This window comes from Hippoglossus hippoglossus, chromosome 17, assembly GCF_009819705.1.
Source record: "Hippoglossus hippoglossus isolate fHipHip1 chromosome 17, fHipHip1.pri, whole genome shotgun sequence".
Taxonomy (NCBI): domain Eukaryota; kingdom Metazoa; phylum Chordata; class Actinopteri; order Pleuronectiformes; family Pleuronectidae; genus Hippoglossus; species Hippoglossus hippoglossus.
This window is the reverse complement of record NC_047167.1, coordinates 12,383,976-12,406,455: the sequence shown is the minus strand read 5'-3', so window position 1 is coordinate 12,406,455 and position 22,480 is coordinate 12,383,976. Positions and strand designations below refer to the sequence as shown.

At 41.2% G+C, this 22,480-nt stretch overlaps 2 protein-coding genes and 1 long non-coding RNA gene across 5 annotated transcripts; 2 read left to right on the top strand and 1 right to left on the bottom strand.

Moving 5' to 3' along the window:
- Window positions 1–116: 116 nt before the first annotated feature.
- LOC117778513 (dehydrogenase/reductase SDR family member 12-like) lies at window positions 117–4,769 on the top strand. The gene is made up of 10 exons (XM_034614169.1): window positions 117–316; window positions 686–819; window positions 988–1,070; window positions 1,168–1,263; window positions 1,365–1,446; window positions 1,546–1,607; window positions 1,749–1,853; window positions 1,972–2,062; window positions 3,328–3,465; window positions 3,576–4,769. The coding sequence occupies exons 1-10, from the start codon at window positions 261–263 to the stop codon at window positions 3,758–3,760; spliced, it is 1,032 nt and encodes a 343-aa protein (XP_034470060.1). The 5' UTR covers window positions 117–260; the 3' UTR covers window positions 3,761–4,769.
- On the bottom strand, window positions 4,125–12,832 carry LOC117778509 (cullin-3-like). 2 transcript variants are annotated; one of them, XM_034614124.1, is made up of 16 exons: window positions 12,457–12,832; window positions 10,273–10,470; window positions 9,835–9,948; window positions 8,303–8,463; window positions 8,071–8,185; window positions 7,755–7,983; window positions 7,521–7,666; window positions 7,252–7,428; window positions 6,988–7,158; window positions 6,731–6,838; window positions 6,439–6,563; window positions 6,259–6,355; window positions 6,020–6,154; window positions 5,712–5,898; window positions 5,104–5,249; window positions 4,125–4,992 (listed from the first exon to the last, which is right to left on the bottom strand). In XM_034614124.1, exons 1-16 carry the CDS (start codon window positions 12,514–12,516, stop codon window positions 4,861–4,863), a joined length of 2,301 nt encoding a protein of 766 aa, XP_034470015.1. In that variant the 5' UTR covers window positions 12,517–12,832; the 3' UTR covers window positions 4,125–4,860. The 2 variants fall into 2 exon arrangements, with proteins under 2 accessions (XP_034470015.1, XP_034470014.1); XM_034614123.1 differs by having other exon boundaries at window positions 4,170–4,992; window positions 6,020–6,157; window positions 12,457–12,767.
- On the top strand, window positions 12,753–22,442 carry LOC117778516. Of its 2 annotated transcripts, none has more exons than XR_004616800.1 (4): window positions 12,753–12,884; window positions 13,173–13,320; window positions 20,888–21,569; window positions 22,377–22,442. It is a non-coding gene; the product is annotated as an uncharacterized LOC117778516 (long non-coding RNA). The 2 variants fall into 2 exon arrangements; XR_004616799.1 differs by having other exon boundaries at window positions 22,305–22,436.
- The last annotated feature ends 38 nt before the right edge of the window (window positions 22,443–22,480 follow it).

The window sequence follows — 22,480 nt, the reverse complement described above, 5'->3', positions numbered from 1 at the left end:
ACAGCAGCCCATCCCAGCTTGTACAGATCAACGACGTGAGGGCTTAAGGCATTTTAATGAATGAAAACTAGAACCCCAGAACTTTTAAAAACCCCAGACAGGGTGAGTGTTGGAGGTGTTGTTACCACCCAAGGCCGGTAGGGGGCAGTAGGTGGTCCCTCTCCCTGCCTCCCTGCTTCATGTGACACTGATCTGTCACAGTGCCTCAGCAGCACTGTCAAGTCTGAGCACTTCCCCCCCCCCCGGTTCACTCTGATAACATGTCTGTGTACAGAAACACCATCTGGTTTCTGAACGGAATCCACCACTACACAAGGTCAGTGCTGAGAACAGTCACATAGAGAGATGCTTGTCAGGGAGATGCTTTGTGTGTTTCACTGTTTAGTCTCCATAGAGCCAGTCCAGCCTTTGGATTGTCTAAATGTAGAGTTTACTGTGTGCAAACATGTATTTTATGTCAAGTCTGTAAGTGTAAAGGCTGCCGAAACAGAGGAATTATCAAATGTCTTGTCGCTGTGTGGCACACATCGGCACACAAACCGGCCTTTATGTACAGAAACACAACCGTTTCATTGAGTCTTGAGGATGACAGTCGCATCGCCCCAGCTAAAAATGTGTCAAAGTTGTGATTTCACTACTCCTCTCTTGGATTTGTGTGTTTTCCTGTGTCTGTGTGTGCCTTCAGGAAGGGGTATGAGGCAGCATCCAAAGACTTCCAGCCCCAGCAGCTGGACGTGTCTGTCGTGGGACGGTCCTTCATGGTCACCGGAGCCAACAGTGGGATCGGCAGAGCGACAGCCATGGCAATAGCCAAGAGAGGTATAGGCCCACACATGCTGCTGGAGAGTTAAAGGGATAGTTCACGGAGAAATGAAAATTCAGTCTCACCACTATGCCGGTGGAGGGGTGGGCGAAGTGTTTGAGTCCACAAAACCCTTTTTTTCATTTTTCAGGGAACAGTATTGAAGCCATTTGTTCTCTTTCCAGGTGGGACAGTGCACATGGTGTGCAGGAACAAACAGAAAGCAGAGGACGCCAGGTTGGACATCGTCAATGAGTCTGGGAATACGGTGAGGGTTGTTTGTCAAGAACATGGCTAAAAATAAACAGAAAATATTTTTATATATCCCATGCTCTTTGAGACAGACTGTTAATTGGTTGTTCTAGGAGGTACACATCCATGTTGTGGACATGTCAGAGACACACAAAGTGTGGGCGTTTGCAGAGGCCTTCAAGAAGCAGTATTTATCGTTGAACGTGTTGGTACGTGTCCCCAATCCTCATCACAAATCTTTTTACCAAACTAATCCAGATTTAGACTGATCTGTTTGCTCTGACTTACTTGTCACTTTCTGTCGTGGCAGATAAATAACGCAGGCTGCATGATGCACAAGAGAGAGGCAAACGCTGAGGGACTGGAGAAGAACTTTGCCACCAACACTATGGGTGAGACATCATCCTGATGGTCAGAATGCATCATGGTTCTGTGTAGGGAATCTGTTTATGTTATGAAATCAAAGCTAAAGCTTTTCTCCATCTCTCCAGGGGTTTACATCCTCACCCAGAGCCTCATACCACTTCTACAGAAGAGCCGGGACCCAAGAGTGGTGTGAACACATTTACACACATTTACAGTATACACAGGCCGAGTGTTGAAGTGCATCATGTGGACAGTACAAGGAAACTGTTGTCTGCTGTAAAGGGGCTGTTGTCTCAGCACACTGTGGCCTCTCCTCTCTGCCTGTTAGATCACTGTGTCCTCGGGAGGCATGTTGGTCCAGAAGCTCCGAGCGGATGACTTGCAGTCAGAGAGGGAATACTTTGATGGCGTCATGGTCTACTCCCAGAACAAGGTCAGAGCGGAAAATGTGATCAAGATCAGGAGGCTGTTAAAAAAATATATTATGTGACTCCGGATGTCACCCAATCTAGAAATAATATTAGCGATGGGAATGTGTTGTTTCCTTTCAGAGACAGCAGGTGGTGCTGACACAACAGTGGGCCAAAGCCAACCCTGCCATTCACTTCTCTGTGATGCACCCAGGCTGGGTGGATACACCAGGTACTCACTTAACACTAAGTCCTGCCAACACAGGTGGAAGCAGGGTATTGTGTTTGCCTCTGTCTGTGTGTACAAACTATTTAAATATAGGTACACATGTGAACAAGGTATCTCTGCTTCTTACAGGACTACAGACACAAGCAGACACTTATATAGATCAAATTAAAAATGAATTATGATCAAGTGGTAGAAAAGTTTCCAGTTCGAATTCCGGTTGGGCTGGTGTCTTGCTGTATGGAGTTTGCATGTTCTCCAGCTTCCTCCCACAGTCCAAAGACATGCAGATTGGGGTTAGGTTGATCGAGGACTCTAAACTGACTGTAGGTTGTGTGTGTACCCCGATGTCAGCTGGGATTGGCTCCAGCTACCCCCGAGACTCTCAAGAGAATAAGCGTTACAGATTTTTTTTTTTGTTGCAACCAATGACATTAGAGATACAATATACAGCTTATAATTCATCATGATGTGGTACAAATTACATCATTATGGAATGGCATTATCACAGTATAAAAATGTCGTATTTCCTGACTGGTGTGTATATAAACTGTGTGCATGTCATGCATTGCTCCTCCAATGCTTTTCATTCATGCTGATGCTTCTGCACTCATTCACTTATTGCTGCAATTTTTTTCTATTCTCTTTCTTTGTCTACTTCTATTGTTCTTTAAAAAGTGTTGTTCTGTAAACAAAAACAATCACAAGCTTTGCACTGGGATGTATCCAATCAATCTGCTGGTAGTGATGCAAGAAAAATGTTTTTAGTAAAAATTGATCTCAGACGCAAACTGAGATACGGATAGTTTTTCATTAGTTATAAAGTCCATTTATTTGTTTAATTTTTAACTGTAAAACGTTGCTCACATAACAGGACCTGGTCTCTGCTACATGGACAATTAATTATTTGATTGGCTTGAAAAATATATTTCACAATGACCATATTCAAATAGCTGCTATGACGCAATAATTTGATTATAACAATAAACAATTAAGTTAGCACCAGAATCTAAAAAACAATTATATATATACTTTTTTTTTATACATATTATAGAATTACTGTCTGATATTGATGTATCTAGGTATTTTATTCAGTTTTGACTAATATATTTTACCTATTTATTTTCACAATTTTAGAATAGTCTTTCAAAGATGCACTGTCCACTTTTAATTTAGCTTTGACCAGTTATTCTATCTAGTGGAAACTTAGCTCTTATTTGTTATATATATATATGCTTCACTGCTGATTTTTCTAAAAACTCTGTCTCCAGCTGTTTCCACATCACTGCCTCAGTTCCACCAGATGATGGGGCAGAGGCTGCGCAATGTAGAGCAAGGAGCTGACACTGTTATATGGTTGGCCTTGTCTCGAGCTGCAGCCAGAACATGCAGCGGGCTGCTCTTTCAAGGTGAGCTTCAGGGAAATATGTTTAACTCTTAATATCCAATGTATACATATAAATATATGAACCCTCTGTAAATTCGGTCATCATCATCTGACAGATAGTTTGTGTTGCAGATCGTAAACCAATCGCTGCCCACCTGCCTCTGGCCTGGACTCACAGTTCTCCTGACGACATTCAGAGTTTCATGACTCAGCTGGAGACTCTGGCCAGAGCTGCTCAGTCCCAACCAGATCCAGAGCTTCAGCTCCCTGACAGTTCCCCGAACCCCTCCACAATTACCCTTCCTCAAGTCGTCTGAATTCAGCTGCATCTGTTGCACTATATCACATAAAATTATTACTAACAATAAGATCAGATACTGGAAAATGTGACCTTTATCATGTTTAGTTCAATGTACTTTCTAATTATGCTTTTTCACTTTACAGACATGTGGCTCAGTGTCACCTGATTTGAACTGTTAACTGCTCTGTATTAGCACTGGAAGTCATAGACTATTGATTTGATCAGTAATTGCTTGAAAATAACATGTTACATGCGTGTAATAAATGAGCCTGTAGATGATGTAATGGCATTTGCTGGATTTTGATTTCTGACTCACCGTTCTCGGAGCATACACTGCAGGTGTCACTGGTGTTTGTTGAAATTGTGTGTGGAAGCCAAGCTGCACAATCTCCTTTATAGCACTGACGAAGTTGTTACAAATTGGCATGAAATAATTACAATGAAACATTAAAAGCAGAGTCTAATAGATGCAATGTGAAAAATCACTGTCATCGACACCATGTAAAATATCTGAATCCTGACAAAGAGCCATTTCGGGCTTGAAACACATTTCTTGATGTAATAAATCATTTTGAGAAGAGCAAATTTCCGTGTTGAGAGTTATTTGGGAGACAAATTTACAAACCCTGTTTTGGACTCAAATGTGACAAATGCAGAAGGTGAGCAAAGCCTTTCTGAGGGAGACTACAGAGCATCAATACTCATTCTTTTTATTTTAACAATCCAAATTTGCTGTTTTTTATATTTGATTTATTTATACAGTATTGAAACAAAAAAATAATGTGGTGCATTCACATTTTCCCAAGGGATTCTTTGCAAGTTTTATCTCTACAAGGGTAAAACAGTGAAAAGCTTGAAGCTGGATCCATCCTTGATAAAACTCACAGGGATTGAGAAGACTGGGCCCGATTTAAAAATCATCTAGGGTGAGCTGACGGATTTTTCCTGTGCCAACATTTTGTGTATGTTTACTGTGTTTTTGAACAGAACGAAGAATCGGGTTCCCAGACTTAACTTGAAAAAAACTTCCAGTCCATGCGTAACAACAGTCCAAAGAAAAACAAATCCCATTCCCCCCCTTCCAGTCTCTTTCTCCTCAAATCCACAGTTTCTCTTCTATGCAACATAGGTGTACACTTTACGATCCTCTGGCGTCCTCGCCAAGTATTCTCTTTCTATGAGTCCTTCTATACGCTTCTTGATAACCACAGGACTGGGGAGAAAACGTGCCCGGAGCTGTTGAGTCACCTGAACACACAAAGTTGCAACATGTAAGAAAAAGGCAACGTTTAAAACAGGAGAAGACGGAAAATCAAAGCTTAACAGACCCAACTTCATATGATCATGTGCGTAACTTACCTCCGCCACCAGGACATTGTGCTGCATCTTCTTCCTGGACTTCATGATTCGGACAATGGCTGCCTCTATCTCATGCTTCCTGTCATCGTCCACTTTCTGCCGTGTCTCTTTCCTTTCGGGGTCTGATTCTCCTTGTTTAGCAGCAACTGAGAAAGTAGAAAACGGAGATGAGATGAGGTTTGAGGGAGAAAGGGGACAAACCTTCAATGTGCTGTTTTATATTAGCAGTCGTAGCAGTTCCATCTTACTCCAACGTCCCTGTAACATTTATGAACAGAGGAATTTACTTATCTGTCTGAATCACTGATATATTACACTAAAGTATTCTATGAACTAAAGCTATGCTATGAACTAAATGTGCATTTAATGCTGTACACAAGCTATTGAAACTTTAGTTATCAAATGCTTATATAATTATCACATGCTCATATTTGTGAAAATGGCAGGATGACCAAATCTTACGACAAAGAAGTAAAGAAAGAAAAAAATCCACAGCATCAGGTTTCAGATGTCCAGAAATGAAACCCTCAAACCAGAAACACATTGTGCCACAGACAGTTGTGGACAGTAGCTGAGACTTCAGCTCTCTATAGCATATGTCTGTATACCTGTCTGTATTTTGACTCTGTGCAGTTTGGAAGTAAACTGATCATTGACTGTAAACACGTGTCCGTTTTCAATCTCCTTGGACTTTGGCTCCTTGGTGAGAACCCTCTGTGTGGGTTTCCCACAGGCCAGAGACTGCAACGCCCGCACTAACTCCCGCTCGGGGATATCAGTCTCCTGCTGGATCTCCTACAGACGAGGACAGAAGCAGGGAAAAGGTTGTAAACAAGGATTGTTTTAAAACTCTGTCCTGTAGAACGACAGAGATGTTAGCCGGATAAAGGTGCTTTACTGTGCCCCCCCCCCCCACCTCGAAAGTGCACTTTTCTCTGTTGTTGAAGAGCATGAGGATAGTCATCTGGAAGGTGGAAACCTGCAGTATGTGCTTGCGGGTGTTTGAGCCTGTCACCTGGGCACCTCCCACACCCACTTCGGAACCATCCTCCTGCAATTGAAGAGGAAAGGAAGGTGAGTTTTGATGATGACCAATAAATATTAATAATAATAATAATACCAAACAATAGCATTACTACAGTATTTTGCTTCTACCTTTTTAACAGCTCCGTAGAAAGTTGCGTTGAGGTCTGCCCCGCCCATATGGTGCTGCAGTGTAAGCTGCCTGCCACTGTGCTTAGCGAGGTAAAACCTGGAAAACAAAGACAGGATCAAATAATATTGAGCCCCCAGTGTGTGTAGTATTAAACATTTGTGTACTTAAAGGAGTATTACCTTCTAAAGACTTCAAATGCGTGTCTAGGAGCAGGGGAGATGGTGCATTTTGGGGTTGCAGACTGTGTGGGCCAGTAGCCGGTAGTGAGGACTCTAACTATGAGGTCCACACCACTTAAGGATGCCTGAAGGAGAGAAGCATGGAGGTTACACACAAAACAACTACAGTTTGCTTTCTGTAACATTCTGTGCTAACGAGTTAAGACTCAATTACTTTGTAGTGTCATGTTAAATGTGTTTTTTTAACATGTGCCCTGTTTAGAAAGATTGTCACTGTGCCCGACTGCCTTACCGACGTGGTTTGTATGTGTTGCCTGAACTCATCCATGGTGGTGTTGGAGATGCTCATGTCTCTGAACATTCCTTCCAGTTTTGAGGTGAACTGACAGCCACATTCTGTCTGCGAGAGGAAAAAGACAGAGAGCAATCATTTGAAACTGCCGACAGGTATTTCGACAGGGCGATATGAGCAGAGAGAGGGCAATATAATGAGGAACAGTACAACTGATGTGCATATAAAGTGCAGCAAAAAGCTTCTCATCCTTTTACCTTGAGCTTAGAGATCATGTTCTTCTCTGAGTCGTCTGAGACACTCTTGTTGCTGAGCAGCCTGCGACCCAGGTGCTGCTTATAGTACCTTTCAAACACATCCTTCTCCTGCATGAACCTGAACAACACCATGGCCTTGTCAAGGATGGACTCCACCTCCTGTTCTGTTAACTGGTTAAAGAAGACAGGAGGGGGTAAAGTGAACAACGTACCAGACACACACAACCCTAACGACGTAAACAGAAATCATTTTAAGTCACATACCCCTTTGACTCCTTTCTTGAGCTTATCGTCGATGAAGAGTGATAGATACTCTGGAGAGCGAGAATTGAGATTGAGGAAATACTCGAAGTCGCCAGCTATGGTTTGTTTGAAGAGTCTGTCATTGTTGAAGGACTCGAGGAGGAAACGGTCAAATCGTGTCTTCAGGTCTAGCAGGCCCTGGTGAGGAGAAAATTACAGAAAACTGATATGATCTTTGTCATCTGACAATAAAAAGTTAATGTTTTGGACTCACTGTTGAATCATCATACCTGTATATAGTCGACAGGGTTCTTGCCCTCTCCTTCTTCTGACACCAGAGCTTTGCCTTGCTCCCTCAAGTAAGAGCTCATACACTCACACATTGTTTTCAGGCCGTTTGGCACACGAGTGAACAGCTTGTACATGCATGCCAGGTCTGAGAGGGATACAGTGGGAAAAGCAATGAGAAACAAGATGAAAATGCAGGAGAAAGGCAAAAACAAAGAACAAAACAAAGCTTTTACCGTCTGTCTTTCCATTCTTGAGCATATGGACGAGGCCCGAGTTCTCCATCTCTACAATTGTCTTCATGTGTTTAGAAATTAGCTCCCGTTCCACCACCTTGACAATGGGCTCTTCTGTAGACTTGTCCAAGCAGTGCATGACTCGCTCTATTTCTTCATTGATTCTGGCCTCTACCTTCTTTATGTAGACACTGGCACTGTTTTCAGCAAGGAACTTTTGGCTCTCCATCTGAAAAAGCAGATATAGTATGTTGTTTAATTACAAAGACTTTTAATAGAAACAAAGAGGAGTCACAAAAACCTACCACAGACTCACCTGGAAGAATTCAGCTGACATATCTAAGAAAGGGCCCTCAAAGTCCTCCTCATACACAGACCTGCCATCCAAGCCCAGAATCATAAGCATCTGGCAGGCGTTTCTGATGGCACCCCTGTAATGAATGAATGTACGACCTCCATATTAGCAATCATTAAAATAACACTTAAATATATTACAATAACATCTGAGGAATCCTTTTTTTTACAAAAAAATCTTTTGAACTGCGTACCTATCTACAACCTCTCCCTTCCTCTCACGTGCGATCATGTCCAGTAACGTCTGTCGCAGGTGGTCTCGAATGCAGCCGTAGCGAACCACCTGGTCCCTGAATATGATGAGGCCAAGGTTGTACACATTCTCCACATTGTTCTGTTGAACATAGACTCGGTCCTGGGAGATGAGAGAATGGTGCGAAAAGGACATCAGACACTGTATGCATAGAAAGACGTACCATGGCCTACATCTGATTGAATCCGACTCAATTACATTCATATAAATGTATGTAGGTAGAGATTTAAGACGACAGTATGAAAACCACAAGTAAGACTATCTAAGTTATTTGTATTCTTTTCACTGTAAATAGTATTATTTTATGCAGTGCAAACTATCAGAAAAGCTTTTATTATACACTAATATCCTGCTGACAGGCTGCAAAGCTTTTATAAGACCATTATAGAATGTTGGAATTATTCCAAGAAAACATAAGGCTATGACGTGCACCCCTTTAAGATGTCATAAATATTGATTTGAGCATGGGTTATAAAATATTTACCAAACCACTCAGTGACAAGAATTGATATTACAAACATTAGTCCAGAATGACAAATATTAGCCCCAGCCAAGTTACAACTGGTTATTACTAAAACAACAAACTTTCACATCTTTTGAAATTTGAATTTTTTTAAGCTTATGGGGTTTGGCTTTCTGATTCCTCTCAGTTTTTCCTAAGTACAGTAATAACCGAGTTAAATTAATGTATAAGAAATACATCAGGTACACAGGGCTCCCTGCCCTAATAAATTAATGATTAGCACATCAAATTCTATGAATGACCACACCTCTACTAGACAAATAAATAAATGCCTCCTGAGTCTGAAGAGGGGCAACTTTGAGAAAAACAAAGTCCCACTGGCTGCATCTGTCTAGCTGTTCACTAGCGGTCAGCAGCCTGGTAACAACAGCTGCAGGTTGCGAGTCTGCACTAGTTTAACAACAGAAAGCCGAACTGTCCGGGGTTAAAGCAGGACAGGAAAAAGGAGACCGTTAAACAAAACAACCCCAGGGGAGCTGTGTCGTCTCTGCAATTACTGGGCCATTGTTTAACCTACACTAGTTTCTATCTCAAAGGCTTACTCACTTGCACATGACCTCAGAAACCCTTTGGACTGGTTGTGGGCTAAAGGAAATCAACTAGTCCTGCCAGTTTTTCAACTAAACAAATACCTTCAACAACAGAGGCTCATTGTTGGGCCCACAAATGAAACAGCACCTTATAATCAAAGCCCAGAAAACGATGTAGGTGAAGGCTGGTCAAAATGATGACTACTCTTCTACAGCACAGAAGTATGTTTTAACAGAGATGAGCCCCACACTACACTTACAATGCCACGCAACCCATGAGGGAAAGCTCTAACTCCTAATCTGTTCTTTTTGACAGAAATTAAAAAAGAACTTTCACTGCATAGTGGTGGGGAGGACTGTTACTAATCTATAACTACTATACAATTTGCTCAGTAGGACAAAAGATGGAGGCATACCCACCATGTACATGAGGATGTCTCTGATCATAACCATGGCCGTTTGATGGTCATTCCAGGCCTGATTCAGTGTTTGCAGAAAGTTATTATTTAAAGAGTTAAGGACATCTTCCCGGACCTGAAAATACAAACACATCAGGTCAATGGAGGATAATGATGAGATGATTGTGAGGAACCCAATTGTTAGTAAATGCGATATCCATAGGTTCCTCACAGTCAACTTGTAAACGTAATGCTTGATAAAAGAGGTTTAAACTTAACATAAAACATCCTTTAGGTGCATTGCTTGCCTTCAATGGACAGCGTTATTTGTTTTAAGCAATAATGAATGGCAATGGTAACGATTGTCTTGTTGTTTTTCTTTTTCTTACATAACATTTATTTAATGTTCTGTAACTTATCCCTAAGAAGAGCAGCATTAGAGAAGAATATATCTATTTACTTTGTTGATGAGGTGCTCAGTGACGACCTCCCTCAGGCCTGTGTAGAGCTTCTCTCCATGTTTGTGGAGCACCATGGTGTAGGCATTCCTGTACAGCTCTTCGAAGCTTAGCCCACTGTTGTTCTTCCTCTGGATCTCCTGGATGGCATTCTTTAGAAGGTCCCAGATGTTGTTCACATACTTCTCATCCATCGTCATCTAAGAAGGAGCAGACAGATGAAAGTGTGTTTATTATTCATTACTTCCACATGCTATAAGTCAACGAGTACAGTGATGTCCAGGCTGCCAAGAACAAAAATACTTGTTTCAATACAGACATCCGGTGACACCTGGATTACTCTGACTGCTGTCAAGATACATTTTTCAAGCATGTAATAGAAATTGATCAAGTATCTCAGTGCAGGAGCACATGCTCTGCACGCTTGGTTAGCAGAAAGCTATTATCAAATCACTATTTTATATTTTCAGGCATATGAACTGCAACAAGATATCTCTTATTTGAAATCCCTTTTTTTTTTTTTCAATTATGTGGTAAAAATGGAGCAATAACAAACCAATCTCATAGCAATGAAGAAGTCATATACAGCCACACATGGTATTGTTTAAGTTGTGATACAATACATTTTGCTTTTGGCTTGGTAACTGCAGCTGTAAATTGAGGCAAAGCAAAGTAACAATGTGCGGTCAGCATCAAGCATAAAACAGCAAATTTGGCAATATAGTGATAGTTTGGCTATAAATATACTACAGAAATCAATGTGACCTGAGCCTCTGAGAGATGACATCATATTTAGCACACTTTACAAAGACAAGGACGTGACACCAACAGGTAAGTAAAATGCCAGCAACAAATAACTTAGCTGAGTCTATGATGATGGATTAAATGCAGTTAAAGTCAATGACATGAGACATTTGGTCCCTGGGTATTAAGATTTCTTTCAAATTCTACCTGTTAAGATGGACAGAGCACAGAAAGAATGACAGTAGTCGTGAAGTGTATCCAATTTATTTACTAACTTTGATGTGCTCAAATATCTGACTGTAAATGAAACACTTCTAATCACAGGTAACCTTCCACTACCTTCAATTTTATTTTGAGGTTTAAAAGTAAGAGTGAGAATGAATATTTTTGTAACCATGTGGGTGGATTTCTGTGAAAATGCCAGTGTGTATACCTCATGCATTGTGGAATTTATAGATTAAATTCTGGGATACAAAAGCTCCACTATCAGTACAAGTAAATACTTGTATAGAAAGTTATCTGGGTGCATCCCTTGTGAAAAGTAAGTTTTGAATTGAGCTTGTCTCAGTAGGTATGACCAAATAAAAGAGGTGGGATGGGATTAAATCATATTCGTCCTAGAATAAAATTTTCTTATTGCAGTGAAACAGACCTTGATTATTGTTTAGGTGGCTGTTATTGCCCTGGCATGCAAGCCCAACATTTGAGAGAGGATTAACACTTAACTGTTGAACTGACACCCAGCATGGGAAAACACATTTGTCTCTGAAGGGTGTTGCGAGGGCTAGGAGATTAAGATTGCCCAATATCCCCACACTCCTGATCTGGCATGAGCAATTGTAAATCAGCCCAATAATCTGCAGATGGAGGTGGTACTGTGTTATCTTGGTCCTGGGAATGGCATGTACATCAACTTCTCGAGTTACCCTGGGCATGTTTACTATGGTCTCGAGTTAGGCTGAAGGTGCGTTAGCTCTGTAGCTAACAAGCCGTTGTGTCATTTGCCATCTATAACAGCTGGAGTCAACCCCCCGCTGTAATAAAACACAGATCACCAACACAGATCACGGCTATCATCGCTGTAATGATACTTGCACATCGACTGAAACTTGGCTAACGTCAAGTACGCTAACACCCAGGCCTGCTACCCAGCTAGCTACTGGTCTGCTCGTCTCCAACTGGAGAAGTTTTCCTACAAACGCTAACATTAGCTCACGTCAGACGACGACTAAACGATAACCTCACACGGGTCAAATGAATCGCATAAATAACATGGCTCATATGCTCCCGGTTATCTGTTAAGCTAGTAGCAGATTTCATTCGACAGTGACATGTTTTTATCTCGATTCACCAGCTAACTAGCGCGCAGATGCTACTGCTAGCATGAAAACCCTGTCAGCCCCCGGTGCTCGGGTCCCACATTTGGCCGGTGGAATACTCACAGGAAAGGCTCGTATCCTCATCTTGGTGTCCTTCTTGGTGCCGCCTATGAGGTTGGACATGGTTACTTCGAACGACTTTTCGTTTGTGGCGATTTGAAGACTACATGAAAGGCAGCTGCTGGTGATCGCTTCCTGTGCCAGGGAAGCGGCAGGGGAACCCGGTGACCTCCCCTCTGGGCAGCGGGTCGTGTCAGAGAGTCCGCTGCTGGGTTGTTGTTGTTGTCACTCGCTCGCTTCGCCCTCTTCCCGGTGGGTGTTTTGGCTAACGTTAGCCTGGGAGCAGTAATGATGGCGGACGGCTGGTCTCCACTGCGCAACGCCGAAATCTCGCGAGAGTTGCGTCTGCTTCGCGGACAGGTGCACACACACACTCCACAGGTTGATGGAGATAACGGGTGATGTCGTTCACATTTCCACAAAACAACTTTGTAAGTACTCAGCAACTTAATAACATAGTAATGAAGAAACACCTGGTTCAACGTTATACTGACAAAGTGAGCAAAATGACTTTATTCAATGACTAAACTTTACATTAGCTTATCCCGTCTTTAGCTCTCTTTAGCTTAATAACCCCCAGGCACCACTAATTCAAGCTAGTTAGCCCACCTCTTCCATGAAGTATACACGACCCCCATTCAGTTAGTTAATGATTCTAAAGATATTCACTGTTTAAATGTGTTCAGTTCATGCTAATTGTCTTCGTTGCTGTTTTCCAGTTCACTTCTTGTTCTTCGGCTTCCCCAGCTGCACAGTGCAGTGACTGGCCAGAGGCTGGAAGACCGGGTATCTCCTCACTGTCATGACCACGCTCTCTGGATGACAGGGAGACAAAACGAGAATAAAGACATCTACGACAACAAATAGGTGAGTCTTCATTTAATATTAATATTTCAAAAATACTAATTGCAAATTCTACAAGAAGATTAAAGCGATAGTGAACTCTTTAATCAAAAAAATGAAAATTCACTCATTATCTACTCACCACTGTGCTGATGGAGTTTCAGGGGTAAACAGTTATGCAGCCAAGTGCAAAACAATTGAAGTAACTGGTGACTTCCTTCCTAAAAAAAAAATAACATAAGGAAACTGCCTCCATCCTGCTCCTCTGGTGTCATCCAAGTGTCCATAAGCCCCGACATACAAATTCGACTCTCAACCCGGAGCCACGCTCACGTTTGTGCTTACACACCGCACAAGCTCACGCCTCTATGCTCTCGCCCAAGGGTCACGTGGCAATAGCTGCGAGGATCACAGCGGACATTTAGGCTGAAAACATGGTGTAAATGACCTTGTTTCAAGTTGAATTTGGATGTTGGGGCTTACTGACACTTGGGTGACACCGCAGGAGCAGTATGGAGGCATTTTATGTTGGAAGTGGTCGCCCAGTTACTTCACTTCACTCACCCCTTCCTCAGCACAGTGGTGAGTAGATAATGAGTGAATTTTTGGGTGAACTATCCTATGCTGGTTTTAATGTTATATTTATTACCACACACACACACACACACACACACACACACACACACACAAAACTACATTTGTGGGTTAAACATGGCTTAAAACGCCAACCAGTGTCTGAAACTGTCTTGGACCTGGCAAGGCCAATGCCTACGAAGAGTGAACCATTTGGGATTTCTCTACATCATGACAGCCCCACCACTGTGAAGGTGGGCGGCCCCACCGCCACCAGCGACTGATTGTGAGTGGGGATCTGGAAAGCTGCACTAATTTTCAAATCCATGCTTAAACTGAACCCCGAAACTACCACATCATCTTCCGTTCAAAGATGTCCCCCATCCTCCCCTGCCCTTTGGCTGTCTCAGACACACACACACACACACACACACACACACACACACACACACACACACACACACACACACACACACACACACACTGTTTGAACCGCTGGCTAAGACATCCACCTGTGTTGGCAAATCAAACTGCTTGGGACAACCGTGGTCATCTTGTCAGGAAACTGTGGAGGCGAGAAGCCTCTACCTCATATGACATTTTTGTCGCACAAGTTTGTTTACTGCTCCTGGAGTTGTCGCTTCTAGAAAGACAACCAATGCAACGGTCAAGCTAGTTGATATATCGTGTGTGTATTTGGGGGTCAAGGTAGGTGTGTCTTAGTCATGCCTCCCAGCACTTAGTCTAATGAAAATGTTTGAATTTCGAGAGACAGACACCTGAGCCAAAATTTAGGGGTCAATCTACACTTCAAAGTAATAACTCAAGTAACACTTCAGAATTAATTATTACAGTGCTATTATTCATTACCAGGCTCAACTCAAGCTGCATAGCACACAATAGTAATAGTAGATAAGTTTACCTCTGCACTTGGTTAAAATGATGGGAACTGTTGCATTCTTTCGGAGATTAGCTCCTGCTCTCCTCCTCAGCCCCATGTTCTCCATCTCCAGCTTTCTGATTTCCATCTGCATCACCCTGATCACCTGGATGAGCCTCTGTTCTCTGTCCGTGGTGCTGCGGGCCCCATGCTTTTCCAACCCGTCTCCATCTTTCTCACAGACACCCAACTCGCCAGATGGCCCCATCAGACCTGCAAACAGAGCGTATGTCACTGCACACAGGTCCTCTCTTCTTCAAAGCTGATTTCAAAGCCCAACATTAGAAACGAGAAAAAGAAAAAGAAGCAATCCTTTCTGCCTTCAGACTGTGGATAGTCGGGTCACATGAATAGTCGGGTCACATGATGGGGAGAGTGTTATTTTCTCAGCGATCTGATGCCTACCACTTTCACTCCTCCTGTTAAATATTCATCTGGTCTTTCAACATAAAGCAACAATAGGTTCTTGGGAGAGGCCTATTGATGTGGTCTAACAGTGTGTGTCCAGCTGATACACGGTGAAATGCTTCTTGTTTAACACAACCTGTCAATGTGGCTAAAATACACATAGATGGGCAACAAGTTACTCACGTTTGTCCAACATGTGTTTTGAACTTAAACCTTATTTCTGCACCTAATTTTTGTATTGTGTGATGATCATATATCCCCATGCTGAAAAAAGACAGTTTATTTACACACAAACAAATTAAGTTTGTTCAAATGAATGTTAACAAGCTATATTAACACAATTAATAACTTTAATTATCAGCCTCTACATTGATATCCTCCCGGGACAGCATTGTTGTATTCACTGAAATGTAAAAACTACAAAAGTACTGCACATTAAACACAGTCATAACACAGGGAAATAAAACACATTTTTAGATGTTATAGCTGTATGTTCTTGTTTGTTTATGTATTATTATGCAATATATTAGATTAGATAGATAGATAGAGAACATATGTATCACTGGTGCAGTATTAAGAGGAAAGAATGAGTCATTGTGCGTCTGTCTGGTGCTGTTCTGTTGCTGTCTAGAATTTAATAATCCCACTGCTGTGCTCAGTGAGTAGAAAGCAGAAAATGATTGTTTCACTGACCTCTGCTGGTCAAATTTGTAGCATCCCTGCCTGCCGATAACAGTGAAGTGCTTAAGATTGTCTTAATAATGTGTTATGGACACTGATAGATATACATTGATAAAATATTGCACACAACAAGTACAACATTAATTAATTTACTGAATAAATGTGCAGTAAAGTGATTAGTGATGAGTAGAATGAACAAAAAATACAAAAAATCTTTATATTTTAAGGAGGTCAGGGTGTAACTTAAGGGCAGATAGATAGGCACTATTTGTAGATTATTTTGATTATCAGTGTTTCACTAAGCACCTCGAAGACCTCTACAACAATTTTCACCAGGATGCCTGTTATGTCTTTGTTAAAGTAGTCCTTGTAGAAGGCCATTAAACCCTCTGCTCCACAGTCTTCACGTTGCTCTCTTATTCATGAAGCCTCAGCCGAGTCATGGTTCATGTAACAATGATACATTATAGAAAATGACTTATAGGATTGAGTGCATATCAGATGAGATCAGATCAACAAATTCTGTACATTTGGTTTCTCAGATAACATCCTCCCTGATATTGATATTGATATGGAGGATGGTTTCATGTGAACCGTGGTTTTTACACAGAAAGTGCTACAGGTACAATCTGTGTGTGCTTAGAAATAATTTGCTCAGAAATAATTGTAGTGTTTCTATGGAGGGTGTATGGACCAGCCACTTTGTACATTCAGCAATTGTTGTGCATCTAACAGAGCAAATTATATCTCATGGGCAAATTAAAAAATGTCTTTATCCTACAGCAATAACATAAAAAATATATTGTATTTGATAATGTGGTGTGTGTCACCATAATCCTTGTTGACTGTGGCACACAAACGATAAGTGAAGCATGATATCAAGTTGCTTGTTTGCTTGTGCCGAATTTCGACCCCACATTGAATACTCAAAGTTCCTCCCATTCCACAGTGTGGTGTGTAAGCTGTTTGTCTGCTGATAACAACCCCCTCAGCAACAGGGAGATAAACCCCACATGCTGCTGTAGAGACGACTAACATGTTGTCTGTCAACAGGGCAGATCAGCATCAGAACGGTGATATCACTGTTGTTGGCTTCACTAAAAGTACATTTTTCAAACACAGTAACAACATTAAAAAAAAGTTTCGATTTTTTGCCATGTGATATCAAGGATGCACAGCAGGTGGCGTGTTCTGTAGTCTGAGTTTAACAAAATTAGGCCCAGTGCACTCAGGCTTCACTCCATGTGCAAGCACATGACATCCTCCAGCAGCAAGGTAAGCCAAAAGGACAACAGTATAAAGTGGTGCATTTGAAAGCAGAGGTAATTGATTTTTTTTGCAAGTGATTACAGAGGCAGAATTTAATACACTGCTTTTGATTTCAGCTCTTTTCATTGCGGCTACTTGCTTTTGCAAACATGACACCAGAGGGCCAGGACAAATGCAGCTCGCTTCAGAATCCCGCACTCATCATTTTAGCCAAGTCGCTGTTGACCCGGCGCCAACACCACAAAACAGGACAAGTAATTTAATTTGCCACTGCTGTCGACCTTGAAGCAGGGAATGTAGGCTACCAGAATCCCAATAGGGAGGCTTGAAGAAAACATCCTGGGAGCCGAGAGAGGGGTCAGAATTTTGTCCTTCAGGATTTTTCTATTCCTGTTTTTAAGATAGTAAGGTACTATCTCTGAGATCTAAGTTGATTTTCTTTCCATTAATTTAATATAAGGTTTATATATTTTTAGCTTTAGCAGTTATTGGAGCCAAAACATCCTGTGTATAATCACAACCATATGATTACACAAGAAAATAAAACAAAATAACTGTAGTCTGTTATTAACACTTTCAAGACAAGTACTTTGCTTGATACAATGTCTAACCCTTTTCATGGCTGGCATCTAAAAAGTGACATGTAGTCACTGCTTTCCAAAAACTTCCTCTACCTTCATGGTAGCAACAGATAACCTAACTAAAGCATACAGACCTTATCCTAGTTAACATGTGTACGTATGTAAGCTTTATACGTCACCAACAAGGATAAGATCATGACTGACTGGATACATCATTCTGATGTCTGGAAAATGTCAACTCTCTGTATGAGATGTGCTAAACAAACCAAAAGTAGAAATGTGGGGCACATCTGCTTTCATTATGTGATACATGCCAAAGATGTCTCAAGGTAGTTCTGTAAGTCATCTTTACATATCTAAGAAAATATGTGGCAAGAAATGATTTGTTGATGCAGCTGACATTCATGTTGATAAAATCTAATTATTAGATTATTTTACAATGGGCTATTTTGAAAATCCTTGCAGCGTGTGAAAAGAACAAAAACACACTATCAGAATTTGTCACGATATGACATTAAGAGGTTAGATACACTCAAATCCCCTTAGTAAAACAAGTGTCCTCTTACTTTGTATTACGTTAGCAATGTTTATGTGCAGACACATCCCCCGTCCCATCTCTCATCACCCAGAGGGAACAAATGTACCAGTGTCCTCTCCCAGCCATGTGATGTGATGTGATGTGATCTGATCGTAATTGCAGCCGCTTGTTGCCCTATCATGGTGGCATCTTAAATCACCCTGGTGAAAATATCTTGGGTTAGAATTCAATATTGGTCGTAAAATCTAAATATAAGGCCCCAGAGACTGAGCTGTTTCACAGAAACCCGTGGTAGCTGTCTGGAAAAAAAGATGCAGTGGTTAATAAGGTTGGAAAGTGAAGTCCAATGCGTCTATAACCGTGGCTCTGAGCATAATATTTATGAAATGTTGTAATGACTTTGAAGAAGCTATTTGAAAGGACATTTTGAATCCAGCGCTATGTGTCCTTGTCTTCCAGCATGCCAGTGTTTCAAATAGAAACCTGTAGGTTTTCCAGCTGCTCTGCACTGTCTTTAATGACATAGCTCATAGCCGCAGTCCCATTCAACAGCCTTCATTATGACTCGGTAATCACAGGCTACGTTTGTTTTTCTTTTTCTCTCAACTCGCTCTATCTGTCTTGCTCTTGCTCTCTGTAAACCTATAGGCCTCTGCCTCTCTCCCCCTCTGTTTGTCTTCCTCTAAGCAAGACAAATCCAGTAGTGAGCAAGAGCCGCTACTGGAGAAAGCGTTTGTTTACTTTTCGGCACAGACTGGTGCTCTGTAGGGGAGCAGTCTGTTATTTATGGCTCAGGGCCTTACGTGATTGGCTGAGGAGAGATATAATTATGTCTGGCGCTCAGCTTAGCTAGTTTTAGAGTTACAATTGGTGCCATGTTGAGTTCACCGGTTGCTAGGACACTAAGTGGAGGGTCTTGTACTGTATAGAAAACGTTTTTGATATGGACTGAACCCTTTTTTTGTACTTAGCCTCAGTCTAGTGAGACATGTTACCTTATACTGGGCAGTGTCATTATTCATTACTGATACTATTATATGAGACTGTCTGGAAATTTGTTTGTGTTTAAGGATAGGCTCATAGCTTTGCACTGAATGAATGAATTTTGTCCTCCATCACTTGAAATGCTTCAGGGAGGTATGGCTTTGCCAGCATTAACCGGAGAGATGATTACAGTAAGCAAAAACTGTGAACCTTTAATTGTTTGATTGTGTAATTGTTATTTCTTTAACCCTATACGAAGCAATACATGCTGGAATTACTACTAAATTGCATGGACTGTAGTTTATACCTGCTATTTACCATTCCTCAATAATTCTCTATACATATCTTTTGTGCCAACAGATACGTGACTGGTATGTGATCAATACTGTAGGTATTTGACCACATTAACTATTAAAATGATAAATGTTTAGCAGTGCAGATTGAAACTGGGCTACACATGCTGGGAACAACCTCTTCTAGTTCCTGATTTGTTATTTATTATTTATTAACTTTTTTACCATTGGGTGATTGGCTGTTATCCAACAAAAGACAGGTACTACTCGAACAGCATCAGAGGGCTGTAATTTTTGTTTTATTGATGCTACCTGTCGCTTATAGCCTCTTGGCTAGACATGTTTATATTTATAATAATCATATACAGAGATTATTCTTACATATGTAAGATAAGAAAAAGAGTTCCTGTATGAATTCATGATGACAGTTAGATGGTATAACGATTTCCAAGGAGCTGCAAGGAAATTGCACTATATGTAAGGAGTATGGAAGAGGCAGGATAAATAAGTCTCAACAAACTTGTTGATAATTGATAATTTACAGCCTAAAATGACCTAATAAAACACAAAGATTCCTTATAAATTGTGATATTCAATTCCTGTGAGTGTAGGTTAATTGAATTAATACTGGTAAGTGACACAAAAGGAATTAATAATTCTCTGTATGAAACCCAGTTACTTATGGATTTGCCCTAATAGCCTTTATCTCATTATGCAGGGTGGTCGGACAGGGACCCTGAACAGACTAATGGGATTATGTCAGTTTGAATCCGCCTTTGCCGCTTTCACTGCACACACTTGCAGCAAAACTGCAGCCATGTTATTTGTCTGCTCCCTATTGGAGGTGGGAGGCGAAGATGAGACTTAAGCACTTCAGCATAGATAATCCTGTTGTGTATTCCAAACCATGGCTTATGTGATCACTGAATTCTATTATACATGTATAGTTCTATCACAAGCAGAAAAACATAGGGATGCGAATGAGTCGACACTCAATGAATAATCCTCATCTAATCCATTTATTTTAAACACATGGGCTGCCAGTGGTAATAACTGTGATGTGTAGATCTTTTTCATGAATTCACACAGTTGCAGCGCTGTCTCTTTTTTGATCTTTAATTTTCATAGTTTTTAAAAAGTGGCACATTTCAACTTTTCATACTTTAATTTGCTGTTTTGATCTGTCTGTCTTCAAGCAAAAGCACTGCCTGTTTATATTTAGTCAGTGTAAGTAAGAAAATCTTTGTAAAACTTATATACTGTGTATCTCTAAAATGTAAAATAAGTGTCTGCTCTCCCTCGTTCTCTGTCAAATGAGAATCAGCCAGATCAATGGGGGGAAGAAACCCTTCTCGACCGGCAGCATCTGGTTACAGTGCAGCCGAGGATATTGAAGATTACATGACATTGTTTCAGGGCCTGGATGATTGGGTCGTGTAAGTATAGACTCTCTGATTAGTCCTCTCTTCACACCTAATTACTGGTGTGATTTTATGGCGAGCTGTTGTAACAGTGGACAATGGATAGTCGCGTCTAAATCCGTTACAAGACTAAGCTGTCCACATATCTACTGAAAGTGCTGTAAATATGTGTGTTTCCAAAGAGGCAAACTTGATAAACTCCCAGTGGGAGTAATTTCAATTGTTAGGTGCTTTGTTGAAATATTTAAATAGTTACTATAGTGCATGGTAATGACATTTAGACCAAGATGATGATTAAAATGACGCTTCCTAATAACGATTCTTAACTGTCACCTCTTTCCAGCTCCTTAGCATAGCTAGGAATGCATTGGTGCCACTTGCCGACTGCAGCGTCCAGGGAGACCTAAAAAGGGAAGGAGTCTCACTCTGATTCCTGGCAGCTCATGGAGCAGTGGAGGCTAAATTAGTCCTGGTTTCATTGACTTCCAATCCTCCGAGTCCCAGCAGCCCTGCAGTCAGAGGAGGGGAGGCCGGCTGGTCCTCAGGGGCCCTGATGCTTCCTCAGAAGTTCCAGACGCTTCCTGCGTAAGTTAAAGTGTCAGATGGTGAGATGATATTTCAGGGAAGCTTGAGATGGGAGATTGCATCTCTTGTTTTCTGCGTAAAGGTAAAAGTAACATGAATAACATTAAGGATTCTGTGATGTTTACCATTTTAACATCACAAAACATTAAAAGGTAAACTTTAGTGATAGTATAATTACTGTAAACAAACAACACACTATGTTCTCTTGTTTTTACTCAAGGATTTTGTGAGACCTGAAGGGGTTTAAGTATCCGCTATTTCTTTAGATATTTTTAATCATATGGCTACGTCTCAGATTTATATTAGGACTGCGTAGAGGGAAACACTGCTTCATTGTACAAAAAGAGATCACTTTATGGTACAAGCCACAAAGATGTCTACCAAATGTGTAATGTAATTGAAAGATCACCAAATAGTCTGGAAAAAACAATTTAACCTCTTTTAATTTTGGTTGCACCAAAATATTGATTTATGAAATTGTCAAATTATCAACTACATCTTTGCCCTGAAAACCTCCTGTCTGGATTTGTGTATTTGTATTGTGTGATAGGACACTGGCATGATACAGAGGCTGTAACTTGTCTAGACCTTATTCATTTATGGGAAATATGCCAAAATGCCATAATAATTTAATAATGATATATTACATTAGGAAATGATGTGATGTGTTGCAGATAATGTGCAACCTGCTCTGTATGTTTTTCTGCTGACAGAACGCTTGTTGTCTGTCTCCAGCTCTTCGCTGCTCTTTCCCCTTTGCTATGCTGTCCATTGTGATTGACTGTGTCTCTTTCTCTGTGCTGGCAGCTGCGGACAGGTGCTGAGTGCTGCTGAGTGTTGCTGTGTGTGTGTGTGTGTGTGTGTGTGTGTGTGTGTGTGTGTGTGTGTGTGTGTGTGTGTGTGTGTGTGTG

Coding starts and splice junctions, on each gene's coding strand:
- LOC117778513 (XM_034614169.1), top strand. CDS start 261: ATGTCTGTGTACAGAAACACCATCTGGTTTCTGAACGGAATCCACCAC. Junction 1,264..1,364: donor ATTTATCGTTGAACGTGTTG/GTACGTGTCCCC, acceptor CTGTCGTGGCAG/ATAAATAACGCAGGCTGCAT. Junction 2,063..3,327: donor AGGCTGGGTGGATACACCAG/GTACTCACTTAA, acceptor CTCTGTCTCCAG/CTGTTTCCACATCACTGCCT.
- LOC117778509 (XM_034614123.1), bottom strand. CDS start 12,516: ATGTCCAACCTCATAGGCGGCACCAAGAAGGACACCAAGATGAGGATA. Junction 8,464..9,834: donor GAGACATCCTCATGTACATG/GTGGGTATGCCT, acceptor CTCATCTCCCAG/GACCGAGTCTATGTTCAACA. Junction 5,899..6,019: donor GAGAAAAGTGCACTTTCGAG/GTGGGGGGGGGG, acceptor CCTCGTCTGTAG/GAGATCCAGCAGGAGACTGA.